General features: G+C 39.9%; 1 protein-coding gene across 3 annotated transcripts in view; it reads left to right on the top strand.

Annotated features, from left to right (window-relative positions):
• The window catches only part of ccdc50a (coiled-coil domain containing 50a), a 31,337-nt gene extending 18,805 nt beyond the window's left edge, over positions 1-12,532 (top strand). Inside the window, exons 2-12 of one of the 3 annotated variants that reach the window (XM_053634344.1) lie at positions 222-284; positions 816-945; positions 1,994-2,084; positions 4,601-4,703; positions 7,624-8,469; positions 8,890-9,014; positions 9,098-9,142; positions 9,369-9,464; positions 10,000-10,079; positions 10,193-10,296; positions 11,139-12,532. In XM_053634344.1, the coding sequence (XP_053490319.1) occupies positions 222-284; positions 816-945; positions 1,994-2,084; positions 4,601-4,703; positions 7,624-8,469; positions 8,890-9,014; positions 9,098-9,142; positions 9,369-9,464; positions 10,000-10,079; positions 10,193-10,296; positions 11,139-11,158 (1,703 nt within the window). In that variant the 3' untranslated portion in view covers positions 11,159-12,532. The remainder of the gene's footprint in view (positions 1-221; positions 285-815; positions 946-1,993; positions 2,085-4,600; positions 4,704-7,623; positions 8,470-8,889; positions 9,015-9,097; positions 9,143-9,368; positions 9,465-9,999; positions 10,080-10,192; positions 10,297-11,138) is intronic. The other 2 variants (XM_053634346.1, XM_053634345.1) reach the window with 2 other exon arrangements.
• Positions 12,533-14,773: the final 2,241 nt, after the last annotated feature.

Here is a 14,773-nt window from a genome sequence, read left to right as displayed (position 1 = left end):
AATCATCAGGCCATCTAATCAGACTTGTGCATAATTATTTCCCAAAGTGGAAGTATAGCGAACCTGCTGTTGATCTGTTTGTTTGGATTGCTCAATTGTTTTAAGCTCTAAAATGGTTATGTAGGCCAACATGTGATTGCGTAAATATTGCTCCATGATAAAGCAGAGCAAATCTGGGCACACCTTAACGATCCTTTTGTGTGGTGTGTATTTTTCCATAGTGTGTCGCGATTTTGCAGTGCTGGAGGATCACTGTCTGGCCCACAACCTTCAAGAACAAGAAAGTGAGTATGCTGGTATATCACAAGAAATTTTATTAAAACATGTATTAGAAAAAAAAAAAAAATGAATGACAGCTTTGGTATACCCATGTGACTGAAGAGTCTGAAGATTCAGTTGGTTTGAATGTAGCTAAGCCAGTTCAACAGGATTCATTTTATTTTTTTTACTAAATGTGTTACTGTAAATCTGGTTATTACAAGACAATCACATTAATCCTACTGCTAAATTAGTACTCCATTCCACCGTTCTCATAAAAGAGCCGTAAAGTCCCCAGGCTTAGTTGTGATTTGATTCCACATATTGACACACATTCCTTCTGAAACAGGACGTTAGAATGACATTGGGTCGAACTGCATGTCTCATTTACACCACAGCCAGTAGTGTTCAAGGCGTGTTCAAATGCACCACACCACACCCCAACCCAATTTAAATAAATCTTTGTGAGAATATGGAGCACAGTGAAGAGATTAACAAAACATTTTTTAGGTAAAAGTGTTGTTCGTTACCTTTTTCCCTGTTCTTGCTTACTCTAGTTGAGAGCCACCTGGCCTCCAACATCCACAAGAGTCGTCTGGTGCAGGAGGATCTCCGGGTGGCCAAGCGTCTCCAAGAAGAAGAGGACCAGCGGGCCAAAGCCCAAAGCCAAAAACAGCACCAAGACATGTGAGTAGCCCAGAAATACATGAATATAATGACAGGGACAGAACTGTAATTAGACTTCTATCAGTGACTGCACAGCCAGTAGTAGACCTGCCAACCTTGATGCATTTTGATTAGGAACTCAACAATAAAGTCGCTCAATAAAAACGGCAGTCCTATTGAATCTGGAATCATTTGCACAGGTGCTGTGAATTCTCAGACATTACCTGATGCCCTGGAAGCCCTGCCCCCTTCTCCCATCTCACATTAGATAAGTCAAACACACAGTAATAGATTTTATTTTATTCCATTTACTGTGCCAGAAAACCGGGGATGTCTTTCAAGGGAAAACCAAATCTAATGTGAGAACCCAACTATAATTATTAGGATGCCACTGAAAGATTTCTTTCTCTTTTCACTTTTCCAGCCTAACAAGAAAAAAAGGAAAAAACTTTGATTCATGAAGTGTCAACTCTAACTATGCAAATCATTTTTATTTCATTTTTAATTTTATTAATAGTAATGATAATTAGAAAAAGATTAAATATGCTGTTTGCTGTCCTGCACCTTTCAGCCCAGATGCACTCAAACGGTGCGGCCAACCCACAGCAGTAGTTTTCAGTAACCATCACGCACATCAGGCGCAAAAAAATCTTCCACTCATCTGTAGATATTAGAAAAGTTTACGTGCACACTTTCTTGTTAATTGCTGTATATAATATCTTTTGAATTATTTCTTCTGTAAACGATTCTACTTTCCTGCATGTAAATTTCTCTAACGTTTACATTTTAGCTAAAACAGACAAGCAGTTTCTATAAAGCCCAGTATATATGCTCACTGCATTTTGGACTGTATCGGAAATGTGTGTTCTGCAGCCCCCACCCTCCCCTGGAGCGACTACGTGTTATTCATCTTCAGGGGTGGCAGGTCTACAGTCAGTGCTGCGGGAGCCTGACAGAGACTTTCATTATCATCTAACCCAATTTAACTGCAATTCTTAAAGCACTGGTCTATGCTTCACGGTACTTCATGTTTGTATTTCTATTTTTTTTATTTTTTTTTTGCCTGTAGTGAACGCACTGACAACGAAATAGCTCAAGAGATTCAGGAGCAGCTGGTCCGGCAGGCCGAGAAGCAGAAGCAACAGGAGGCTAAGGATGAGGTTCGAACCAAAGGATCTGTGACTGATTACCAGGGACATGTCACACGTTTTTTCTGTTTTTTGCCCTTTTTTTTCCTACAGAAAAAAAAATATCACTGTTTTAAGGCCTGTAAACTTACCGAGAAAGGTCGCGACCCCATGCATTTACAAATGGGGTCATGAGAGATGAAGACACATTTTGTGTCCCACTATTCTGAAACGTGACTGCGAGTCAAACAAACTACAGTGAGGGAAAAAAGTATTTGATCCCCTGCTGATTTTGTACGTTTGCCCACTGACAAAGAAATGATCAGTCTATAATTTTAATGGTAGATTTATTTGAACAGTGAGAGACAGAATAACAACAAGAAAATCCAGAAAACTGCTTGTCAAAAATGTTATAAATTGATTTGCATTTTAATGAGGGAAATAAGTATTTGACCCCTCTGCAAAACATGACTTAGTACTTGGTGGCAAAACCCTTGTTGGCAATCACAGAGGTCAGACGTTTCTTGTAGTTGGCCACCAGGTTTGCACACATCTCAGGAGGGATTTTGTCCCACTCCTCTTTGCAGATCTTCTCCAAGTCATTAAGGTTTCGAGGCTGATGTTTGGCAACTCGAACCTTCAGCTGCCTCCACAGATTTTCTATGGGATTAAGGTCTGGAGACTGGCTAGGCCACTCCAGGACCTTAATGTGCTTCTTCTTGAGCCACTCCTTTGTTGCCTTGGCCGTGTGTTTTGGGTCATTGTCATGCTGGAATACCCATCCACGACCCATTTTCAATGCCCTGGCTGAGGGAAGGAGGTTCTCACCCAAGATTTGACGGTACATGGCCCCGTCCATCGTCCCTTTGATGCGGTGAAGTTGTCCTGTCCCCTTAGCAGAAAAACACCCCCAAAGCATAATGTTTCCACCTCCATGTTTGACGTTGGGGATGGTGTTCTTGGGGTCATAGGCAGCATTCCTCCTCCTACAAACACGGCGAGTTGAGTTGATGTCAAAGAGCTCCATTTTGGTCTCATCTGACCACAACACTTTCACCCAGTTGTCCTCTGAATCATTCAGATGTTCATTGGCAAACTTCAGACGGGCATGTATATGTGCTTTCTTGAGCAGCGGACCTTGCAGGCGCTGCAGGATTTCAGTCCTTCACGGCGTAGTGTGTTACCAATTGTTTTCTTGGTGACTATGGTCCCAGCTGCCTTGAGATCATTGACAAGATCCTCCCGTGTAGTTCTGGGCTGATTCCTCACTGTTCTCATGATCGTTGCAACTCCACGAGGTGAGATCTTGCATGGAGCCCCAGGCCGAGGGAGATTGACAGTTCTTTTGTGTTTTTCCATTTGCGAATAATCGCACCAACTGTTGTCACCTTCTCACCAAGCTGCTTGGCAATGGTCCAAGCCCATTCCAGACTTGTGTAGGTCTACAATCTTGTCCCTGACATCCTTGGAGAGCTCTTTGGTCTTGGCCATGGTGGAGAGTTTGGAATCTGATTGATTGACTGCTTCTGTGCACAGGTGTCTTTTATACAGGTAACAAGCTGAGATTAGGAGCACTCCCTTTAAGAGTGTGCTCCTAATCTCAGCTCGTTACCTGTATAAAAGACACCTGGGAGCCAGAAATCTTTCTGATTGAGCGGGGGTCAAATACTTATGTCCCTCATTAAAATGCAAATCAATTTATAACATTTTTGACATGCGTTTTTCTGGATTTTCTTGTTGTTATTCTGTCTCTCACTGTTCAAATAAATCTACCATTAAAATTATAGACTGATCATTTCTTTGTCAGTGGGCAAACGTACAAAATCAGCAGGGGATCAAATACTTTTTTCCCTCACTGTACATATAAATTAAAAGTGCTATTTTAGTCTATTTTGCTATCCTGACACGCTGAACTAGCGTAGGAGTTCAGCAGTAAAAATGGACCGATTTCTCAGTCCATCCACCTCCTCTAGTTCCACAACAACATCGTGTGACTCTGATTCAGTGGAAGTCAAGAAAACAGGTCCTTATTGAATTCTGCATGTCTGCATCATGCAGGAATACTGCAAACGAAGAGCCAGTCTTGCATAAGAACATTTTATAGGCATGCAGGCAAACACAAATTGTGTTTTGTGGGGAGGGGGGTGTTTTGTGATGCTCTAAATACAGGCACTCGTACCACAAAGGTGAGCTAATTCCAGTGCTACAGTCCAATGAAGGTCTGGTGTTATATATCAGTAACCTTTTGCCAGCATCACAAAAGTAAAAAGAGGAAGAAACGTAACAAATTGAATCAGTCACGTTCCTTTGCATGCAGCAAAGTGAACCCCAGAGTACTGCTTTCAAGAAGACCAGGGATCAATGTCTCTGGATTGCTCCTGGGCTCAGAAACAGCATTCACACTTCACCAGTCGTACTGAACTCTGGGCTCAAACGAGTCTGGTCCTGAGTATGGAAAAAAAAACTGCTTAAATCCAAATATAAGCGTTGTGTGTGTGTGTGTGTGTGTGTGTGTGTGTGTGTGTGTGTGTGTGTGTGTGTGTGTGTAGGCCATTGCTCGTAAGCTGCAGGAGCGAGAGATGAAAGAGGAACGGAAGAGGCAGAAACAGCTGGAGGCCAAACTGGAAGAGCAGTACTATGAAGACAAAGGAGGTGTGTACTTTGAGAATGAGTAAACAGTGGAGAAATGTGGGCCTGTGAGTGTATGTGAGAGTGTGTGTGTGTGTGTGTGTGTGTGTGTGTGTGTGTGAGTAGTTATGATCTGTGCAGGGTTTGACTGCATTGAAAATGAAAAGTATATTCCTCTTGTGCTCTTGTAAGAGATATTTGGAAGTTGTTGTAGATGTTTGTGAATTTTCCAGGTAGGATTTATTAAACATTTTTACCCACGATATAAATACATAACATATGATATCTTAGACTAGTTGTCATATCTTTTTCCCGATAAAAGAGGAAGAAAGTTAAATTTACTACTGTAAACTTTTCCACACTCCTGCATGTAAACTTTGCATGTTAACTTAAATAAGACAAGTGTTTAACAACGTTTCCTCCCAAGAGCCTGGTGGTTACTGTATGGGTCATACAGTACATACGCACACTCCAGTTTCTACCTTAGACACGTGTTTTATGAAAAGACTGTACTGACAATGTAGTGCCATTCAAACCCTACAGGTCTACACATTTTTCTCTTGGGGGTTGCCAGGTCTGTAAATCACACTGTTAAAAACAAAGAAAAGATTTAGCTTCTACAAAAGCTGACTGATTTGGTATAAAAACATTAAGAGGTGCAGGTTAGGTGAGCAGTAGTTAGTCGTAAAGACTCTTTTGTGAACAGCCACTGTGTTCACTACTGTTCTTTCTATGAACCGAGTACATGACTGTCTCAGCCTTTGAGATTTACTGCTCTCTGTGGTAAACACGAAACTGGAAAAGCAAGATTTCATCCATTACTCACCTGACTCCACCCTCTCATCTGGGCTGCTCTTGTACACCTACATTGATATTTGTTTGTTCTTGCCTTGTTTGTGTGTAATTGCATTTGAAGACTTAATGCCAGGCCTACACCCATATGAACCATTGCCGTAGTACGCAGAAATGTAGAGTAGATAAGCAAAATGCATGAGAGTAGCACTGTGGAGTTTCATCAAATTTACGAGACATTGACAAGACAGGCATAATGGGGTGTTGAGGATTTTTTTAGTGAGAACATTTGCAGCTTCTTTACCTATGAAAATAGATAAACAGCGTTGAACTGAAGGCAGTTCGTCCAAAGCATTGACTTACCTGGCTCTCTCTCACTGATTATAACAGTATCTACTTGATTTGCTATATAAAAAACAGACATTCAAATAGTTCAGTGTTTTATACAGGCCATGTCCAGGACCGATGCTGCTGATTCTGTGTCCAACTGTGTCTTTATTGTTTAACCTTTTGATCTTTTGTTAAATACATTCACAAAAATACTCTCCTGTCATGGATATCAAACACTTGCAAACACAACACAGGTTTATATGCACCACACATTCTCAATCAGAGACAGGTCAGGGCTGCAGGCAGGCCATGCTAGCACCCGCAGTCTCTGCTTACACAACCATGCTTTTGTAATCCCAGCAGAATGTGTTTTGGTGTTGTCCTGCTCTGGATGCCAATGTATGTTGCTCCAAAATGTGTACATATCTTTCTGCATTAATGGTGCCCTCACATATGTGCAAAATTAACTATGCCTTGGGCACTGACACACCCCCATACCATGACAGATGCTGGCTTTTGGACCTGATGCTGATAACAGCTTGGATGGTCCTTATCTACTTTAGCCTGGAGAACACAACAGCTGTTTTAATGATAATGAGTCTTTATTGGTCACATATACACATTACAGCACAGTGAAATTCTTTTTTTCTTTGCATATCCCAAATATATTAGGAGGTTAGGGTGAGAGCACAGGGTCAGCCATGATATGGCGCACCTGGAGCAGAGAGGGTTAAGGTCCTTGTTCAAGGTCCCGACAGTCACAGCCTGACAGTTCTGGGGCTTGAACCCCCGACCTTCCACACAGTAACCCTCAGCCTTAACCGTCAAGCCACCACTGAACCAGTGGCCACAAACCCTTTGAAATGTTGACTCGTCCGACCACAAAACACGATTCCACTGTGCTACTGTCCATCTCAGATGAGACCGAGCCCAGAGAAGTCGGCGGCGCTTCTGGACAGTGTTGATGTACGGCTTCTGCATTGCAGAGTAAAGCCTTAGCTTGCATCTGTGGACGCAGCGGCGAATGGTGTCGACTGACAAAGGTTTACCAAAGTATTCCTGAGCCCATGTCAAGATATCCAGACTCATGATGGTTTTTAAGACAGTGACATCTGAGGGATCGGAGATCACGCGCATTCAGAATTGATTCCTTGAATCTTTTCATTATATCGTAACTGTAGAAGGTAAAATGCCCAAAATCCTATCGATTTGTCTTTGAGGAATGTTCTTCTCTAAGTGTTGGATTATTCTCCGACGCATCTGTTGGCAGATTGGCGAGCCTCGACCCATCCTTACTCTTGAAGGACTAGGCATTTTTGGAAGTTCCTTACATACTATGATTAGATGATTCCCTCACCTGTTTACATCACCTTCTTATTTCAACTTGTCACATAGTTATTACACCTAAATTGCCCTCATCACAACTTTTTTGGAACGTATTGCATGCATCAATTAAAAAATAAACGTTTATCTTCCAAAAAAAAACAACAACTATACAGGTAATTAGGTAAAACATCAAATACCTTGTCTTTATATATGTTTTTTGTTTAAATACAAGTACATTTACACATCACTCCTCTTTGTTTTTTAGCATTTTCCATACTGTCCCAATTTTTTCGGAATCGGGATTTTGTGTGTGTGTGTGTGTGTGTGTGTGTGTGTGTGTGTGTATATATATATATATATTATATATATTATATTATATATATATATATATATTTTTTTTTTTTTTACATGTATCTACATAGCATACTGTTGCTACTCTGCACATTAGAATGATGACCAGTTCTTTTATGTTATGTTCTTTTATGCTCCAAACCAGCCTCCCGACCCCCTTCAGACCCTTATGTGGAATACTCAGGTTCTGACTTGGCAGTGTCTGGCAGAGAAAGGTACCGAGACGTAAGTCGAGGTCGATCTCCAGATCACTGGCCTCAAAAATTAGAACAAAATAGACGACTGGACAGTCATGATAATCAAAACAGGTACCCTGAAGATGACCCAGTTGAAGGTGATCACTACAGAGTCTACGAGCGTCATAAATCTGAACAGAATCGAGGGAAAAATGAAGGCAGGGCAAGAAGGCAAGCACCTGAGCACCACCTCTCAGAGGTAAGGACTAAATATCCAGAGGAATGCTTGGCTGGAAGAAACAAATACACAGAAGCAGAACCACGTTACAACCAGGACCTGGCGTTGACCATGAAGGAGCGAGCACATAGAGATGACCCATCTGACAGGGACAGGACAAGGAGAAAAGATCGAGATCAAGAGAAAGGAAGAGAAAGAAGGAGAAAAGGAGATAAGGCACAATACAGAGACAAAAGTCAAGATAAGCTGAATAGGGACCCCAGTAGAGACAGGCTCAGGCACAAAGAAGTGGACATGGGACAAAATGGCCATAGACACAGAAGCAGAGATTTAGATGTGGACTTGGAAATAGACAAACGTGGACGTAGGGAGAGAGAAAGGGATGAGGAAAGACATTGGAGTAGGGACAGAAGCAGAGGCCAAGAGTTGGATCATCCGTCTTCCCGTACACGTTTTTCAGAAGAAAGAGAGGAGAATGCAGACTACAGCAACAGGCAGAGGCTCCACAGCAATGATGAGGTGTTTGAGGAGCCCAGATCTAGAAGTCACCACAAAGGGCAAACCCTGGGGCATAGAGGTATGCGCAAGGGCCCTTGTGTTTCACTGTGTTATGCTTCTTCGCTGGTCCTTTGTTGGGTGAACTGGTGGAGGGGCTTTTAACCACTCTATAATCTGAGTCTTTTTCTAGACTCTCTTCCTTGTGGCTTATTGGGTGAATCCTCTGACCAATATGTAACTGTGCATATGATTTCTTCTCTTTCAGTACATGGCACAAATCCATATTGCAACCAGAATGGTAGCTAAGCTTGTCCAGAATCTTAATAAAGTTTTTTTTTTTTTTTTCTCCTGGCACCATGTGTTTGGCAAATGGATTTGTGATTCAAATCAAATCTTTCTTCTGATCAATCATCACTGCTCATACAAACCCTAATGTATAAATTGATCTTTATAACATGCTGGACTTGTTATGAACTTGGCTCTCTGGTGCTCTCTGTAGGACGAAACGTACAGGAGGAGTACGGGGTGAGGGAAGCAATACATGGTTTGTCTCAGATAGACCTGCGAACCCAGGAGCTCAGAGACTTGGAGGTGGCACGCAGGCTACAGGAAGAGGAGCTCTTGGTACCCATACCACTTTTTTTATATAAATGGAAAATTTTGATTTCCACAGTTGTCATTCATTAATGTGTTTCTCCATTATACAGGCGAGTAAACTTGACAAACGTGCCGCTCAAGTTGCACAAGATGAGGTTAGTAGGTGTTTTCACTTCTTAAAGCCATCTGTCATTAGTCCAAGCATATTAAGGCTTAAATCGGTCAAATAAAACCTTTACCAAAGAAAGTTGTCTTGGCCAGAGAAGCTATGTTTCCCTTCCCTGTTTGCCATAGTGTCATTTTTAGTTGGAATACCTCTTCAGTGCTGTTAATTGTAAGTGTCATTCATTGTGTAAATAATACACAGTTTTTCTCTGAAAGGAAATAGCTCGACAATTCATGGAGGAAGAGGAAAGGGGGTACAAGAAGTCTAGAGAGAAAGAGAGACAGCATAGACGAGCCGAGGGAGACCCCAGGGTAATTCCAGTGGCACAGTACTAGATACAGTATATATTCACTCGCCACTTTAATAGGAGTACCTGTACCTTTGTGCATTCGTACAATTTTCCAATCGGCCAATCATGTGGCAGCCTTATGTATAAAATCATGCAGGTACAGGTCAAGAGCTTCAGTTAATGTTCATCAGCATGGGAGAAAATGTGATCTCGGTTTTGGTCTCAGATGGGCTGGTTTAAGTTTTTCAGAAATTGCTGTTCTGGGATTTTCACGCACACCTGTCCCTAACGTTTGCCCCGAATGGTGTGAATGCATCTGTTGATTGTCAGTGCTGTGAACTTAACCTGTCCAGTTACTTTTGTTCAAAGTGAGCATTCACTGAAGCTCTTGACCTGTATCTGCATGATTTTATGCATTGCTCTGCTACCACGTGATTGGCTGTCTCGATAACTGCATGAAGCAGCAGGCTGTTAAAGTAGCCTGTAAGTGTAGACAGACATATAATTGGGATTTTGCCATATCACCACCCATGTGTTTTCTTTTATGTTTTATTTAGCCCACGGAGGAGGAAATGGCCCGACCGCGAACACGAGACGAGTATGACTACCAAAAAGCTCGGAATCCCAAATCATCCAGGTATCGGACATGTGTATGGAATGGGGATTCAATAATATTGTTAGTGTTGCAAACCCACACTGTCACACTCCAATTCTTAATTTATGTCTTTCCTCACCTGTCTTCATTTTCAGACCTCCACCACATATCCATAACTATGTGAATGTTGACTCCAGTTATGCTTATTCCGACAACTACGCCCCTCGCCCGCCTTCCAGACCCGAGGCTGCTTATAAAGGTTTGTACATATATGTTGGCTGTTTTGCAAATGTAGACCCACACCTTTTTGGGTGGAAGTGGTATGGAGTAATTGTGGAAGGGTTGACAGAGGAGTGTCATGGAGAACCAGGGCAGTGTTAGGTCCCATCTCTGTGTTAGTTTGGAAGAAGATTCAGGCATGTTCTGTGACCAAATCTTCAGTTAATTGTAGGGCTGCAGTGGTCAGTTGTAATAATTACCATTATCTAGAAAAAACATCATCATTAATCATGGGAGTCATCAAGGTTAGTACTTTGTATGACAACTCGATGAGCTGAAATTGAACATGGTCTCAAGTGAATCATTAAAGGCTCATGTCATGAAGGATGTTTTGATTCATTGATTCTAGGCATTGAAAACTAAGAGTCAAACCCCAAAGCTTTAGAGTCGATTCCACACACACCGAAATGCAGATAGGACATGTAGTTCTTATTTATTTATTTATTTTTTTTAAAGTGTGAAGTACCAGTAAAATATTTATAGGATATCTAATTTGTTCATGCTGTGACAGATTATCTGATAAATGTCAGTAATGTTGTATTGAAGTTAATGACATGTTATTTAATTAAACATAGTTAAGAGCTCTGTAGTAGTAGTAGTAGTAGTAGTAGTCGATTGAAATGTTGCAAGTAAATATTTTTGAATAAATGTCTTTGGTGTATATAATTTCAAATAATCTATTAATTAAAAAAAAAGATGGATTAACAGTCATCATGTTTAAAAGAACTTGCAGTGTATTAAAGGGAAGAACATGTTTTCATGTTTCAAAGGGAATGTATATAGTATATGTTCATAATCCTGCTTACGTCTTTGTCCCTACAGGTGCCTACTATAGACAGTGACTCGAGGCCCTTGCTGTCACTTCATGATTTGTGCTGTACTTCTGTTTTTGTTTTGTTTTTTCTTCACTTTTTGAAGATTACTGTATACTGCTAGGGGGATGTTGCTGGGTCTGTTTTTGCGCTGATCTCATATAAACCACCAAGTCCAGACTTTTGAATGCACACACCCATCGTCATAGCTCTGTGTGCACGAGGATTAAGCACCCATTTCTTGTGCATGTTTGAAGAATTTTCTGACAACAATGACAGATTTTTTTTAATTTATTTTTAATTTATGTTTTGTAAAAATGAACATGAAGATCATATAATTTACTTTTCTAGATATTACATTGTTGTGATATCAGTGTTGTAATGAGTAAATGTCTGTACTGCCACATACTGTACACACATTAGCCATGCCAGTACATTGACAACTGATGTACACTTCCTTTTCACACCAGCAGGTGTGTGTCCTGCGTGTTGTTGGTGTTTTTTTGTTTTTTTTGGTCGCAACCTTGAATTCAACTGAGCATGGCATTTATATTTGCAAAGACAAATGCAACAATAAACCCAGAACAGGAGTGAGTATTTCCTGCTCGTTATGCCATGTGTCAGGTTGTTTTCAGTACAAAATGATCTCAGTCTATCTGCATTTATTCAGGGAAATGTGCAACACAATTATTTGGACTACATGTTTCCCTGTGTGGAACTGAAAGACAAACACAAGTTAAATTCCTTTGGTACAGTATTAGTGCCTCTACTATTCAGTTCAGTTGCCAGTACTATATGCCTCTGTCTTGTATTCATAAACATGAAAACATCACTTATCTGTCATTGAAGGACTGAAAAAGCTACTATACTGAAGTGAAGTTACTGAGTATTATTCAACAGTTTTTCTTTGTTGAACCGATTTATTTGCCAGTATGTACATTTAAGTGATGATTCTACATATTAAGATATAAGGTGGTCCATGGATTAGTGGAGATGCCTCGCCTGCTCTTTATCTGCCAGAAATAAATGGTATTGCATTCATGTTTTTCACTGAATGTAAAGTGATTAGCTGTTTGTTGCTAGATGATCATTTCGGGACTATAATAAAATGCTTGCTGAAAAGTGACTTTGCTTTAACTACTGTCATCAGCTCATATTTCACGGAGCAAGGAATCTGATTTATATACCAAGATTTTAAGAGGCAATAAAAAAATTAAAAATCGTCCATTTGTTTATTCAATGGTTAAATTCATGCTCAGAAAAGGCTGTGACTATAACTATTTGTTCTACAATCAAATGCTGTATGTCTTGTGATCAACCATGAACGTTTGTATCTTGCACATTATTTCATAGTAACACTGGCCAAGTATGATTTAAATAAGAAATAAATGGATTTAAGTAAGATTTTTTTTTGTGTGTGTGTTTTTTGTTAATCTAAAATACGTTTAACTTCGTGTGTCTGTATTATTGGGAAAGCTGTCAACTGATTAAAAACGTCCCATTTTGGCTACCGAAAAGCGCTCGCCCTATTGTCAGAGTGCTGTCCGGGTGGGAGGGGCATACACCCTTTTCACTATCAATCTCAGCGACATCAGGAATCGTGGGTGTCTTGAACCCATGTATGCGGAAGAGGGCAGACAGTGTGTTATACTGCTCTGTGATGCAACATGAGCAGCAACTTGAAAATAGTTGGCTGGCTTCACCTGTCAAAGAGGAAGCACATGTTAACCCAGGGCGTAGCTGTCATATGACGGCAAAGCTGGCTGGTGGGTCAGAATAGGCAGGTGACCAAATTAGGGAGAAGATTTGGGGCAGGAGGAATTCTTCTTCTACGAGGATTTTAGCACCAAGAATGTTCACTATAGTGCTCATTGTAATAAGTTGCAAATCAATTCTTTCATGCCAATTTATATATATATATATATATATGTGTGTGTGTGTGTGTGTGTGTGTGTGTGTGTGTGTGTGCGCGTGCCATTTGACACTGGGACAAAAATCCCATTTTAGATGAGTCCCATGACTGAGTCACTAACATGACATCTGATGATGTGTTACAGATGTGTCATTGAAAAAATACAAGCCCCGATCCGCACACACTCTAGGGATTATAATCACCTGACATGGCTGTCACTGATAGGCTGAATGAACCTACAGTCTGACCTGGAAAGAAATCAGCCCACAGTGTCACTTTATACTGTACTATTCTGTGTGTTTATGGTGCACAAAGGTCCAAAATAATCCATTTGTTAACAGCAAATTATCTGATAAGGGTACCAAAAACCAAACCTGATTTTTATTTATTTATTTGTTTGTTTGTTTATTTATTTATTTATTTATTTAGAAAGACAGGGGGAGAAACCCTGCTAGCTGACTGATACCAGCTACACCTGTGTATATAACTGTAAGTGTGTATTTCCTCGGGGTTCTCTGGTTTCTGACTGAATTGCTCTTTAGGCAGAAATAATTTTTTAATTTCTGAACTTAAGTGACCTAGATCACAAACCAGTTACAACGTGTTAAAAGATTTGAAACATTTTTGTATCATACACATTTCTAGTTATATTAAAATCGCAGATGGATTTAACTTAACATAAGTGCATTAACATTATTCTTCTTTAAGTTATTTCGTTTTCAATCAGGAAATAAACCTCATATAAAGAAAACACGGTATGATTAGCTTTTAAGTTTATTCAGCTCATGTAACTATAATTGAAAGATAACAATAATACCTTAACAGTAATCGTAATAATAATAAAAAAAAAACAATAACAATAATACATAATCAACAAGGTGCTTTTTAATCTTTTAACTAAAGACATGATGAAGGTGTGACGTCATTTCCGCAAAGGGAAATCACCATTCAAGCCGAATGCCTGCTGCTCCCACTACCAGAAACAATGACTGAAATTTCTTGTGCTCATTTCAGCCACAGTTCCCAGCAGAGTGTGCAACAGTGTGATGGGAAACGACGCAGTCACATGACCTGAAAGCACAACACTGTATATTGGCTTAAGTTATCTCAGTGTGCTTTGGAGCTCCTTTTTATGTGTAAAGAAGAAGTGTTCAGGCCTGGGTCATAAGTCCTGTACAGTTTTAATGCCTTGAGTTAGAGAAGTGTGACAAGAAAAATGTAAACATAAACATTTCACTCAGTAAGACTGAAATACTAGTAAGCTCTGCACCACAGCTAATAGACCATTGCTTAACCCTTTCATGCATAATTAAAAAAAAAAAAAAAAAAAAAAAAAACTCATCTAATCCAATTACTCAAAATTGCATGTAATATAAATTTGGACTTTTAAAAATAAATAAATCTTAAATGAACTGTCCCTGTGTAGTGCATCAAAGACATCAGGAAAAGTATTATATACAGGTTTGGGCCTGTTCCTTTTTTAAAATGCTACAGTGTTCATTAGGGTTTTTTTTTTTTTCATCTTTTAAATTTAGGATTTTCTGTATAAAGTTTGGACAGATATACCAGAGACATGCTGTAGTGAAATGTGAAATAGTCTAGAGAGCAACAGAAATCAGAATAATGCTATATTACGCTTATATTATGCTATATATGTTATATTATAGTAATGGTCTCAAGTCATTTGGAGGTGATTTACATCTTATATTTTCCTACAAATAGACATAAATGTG

The sequence above is a fragment of the Ictalurus furcatus genome, chromosome 10 (assembly GCF_023375685.1).
Source record: "Ictalurus furcatus strain D&B chromosome 10, Billie_1.0, whole genome shotgun sequence".
Taxonomy (NCBI): Eukaryota; Metazoa; Chordata; class Actinopteri; order Siluriformes; family Ictaluridae; genus Ictalurus; species Ictalurus furcatus.
Note: the sequence above shows the minus strand (reverse complement) of the source record. Positions and strands in the feature narration are given on the sequence as shown.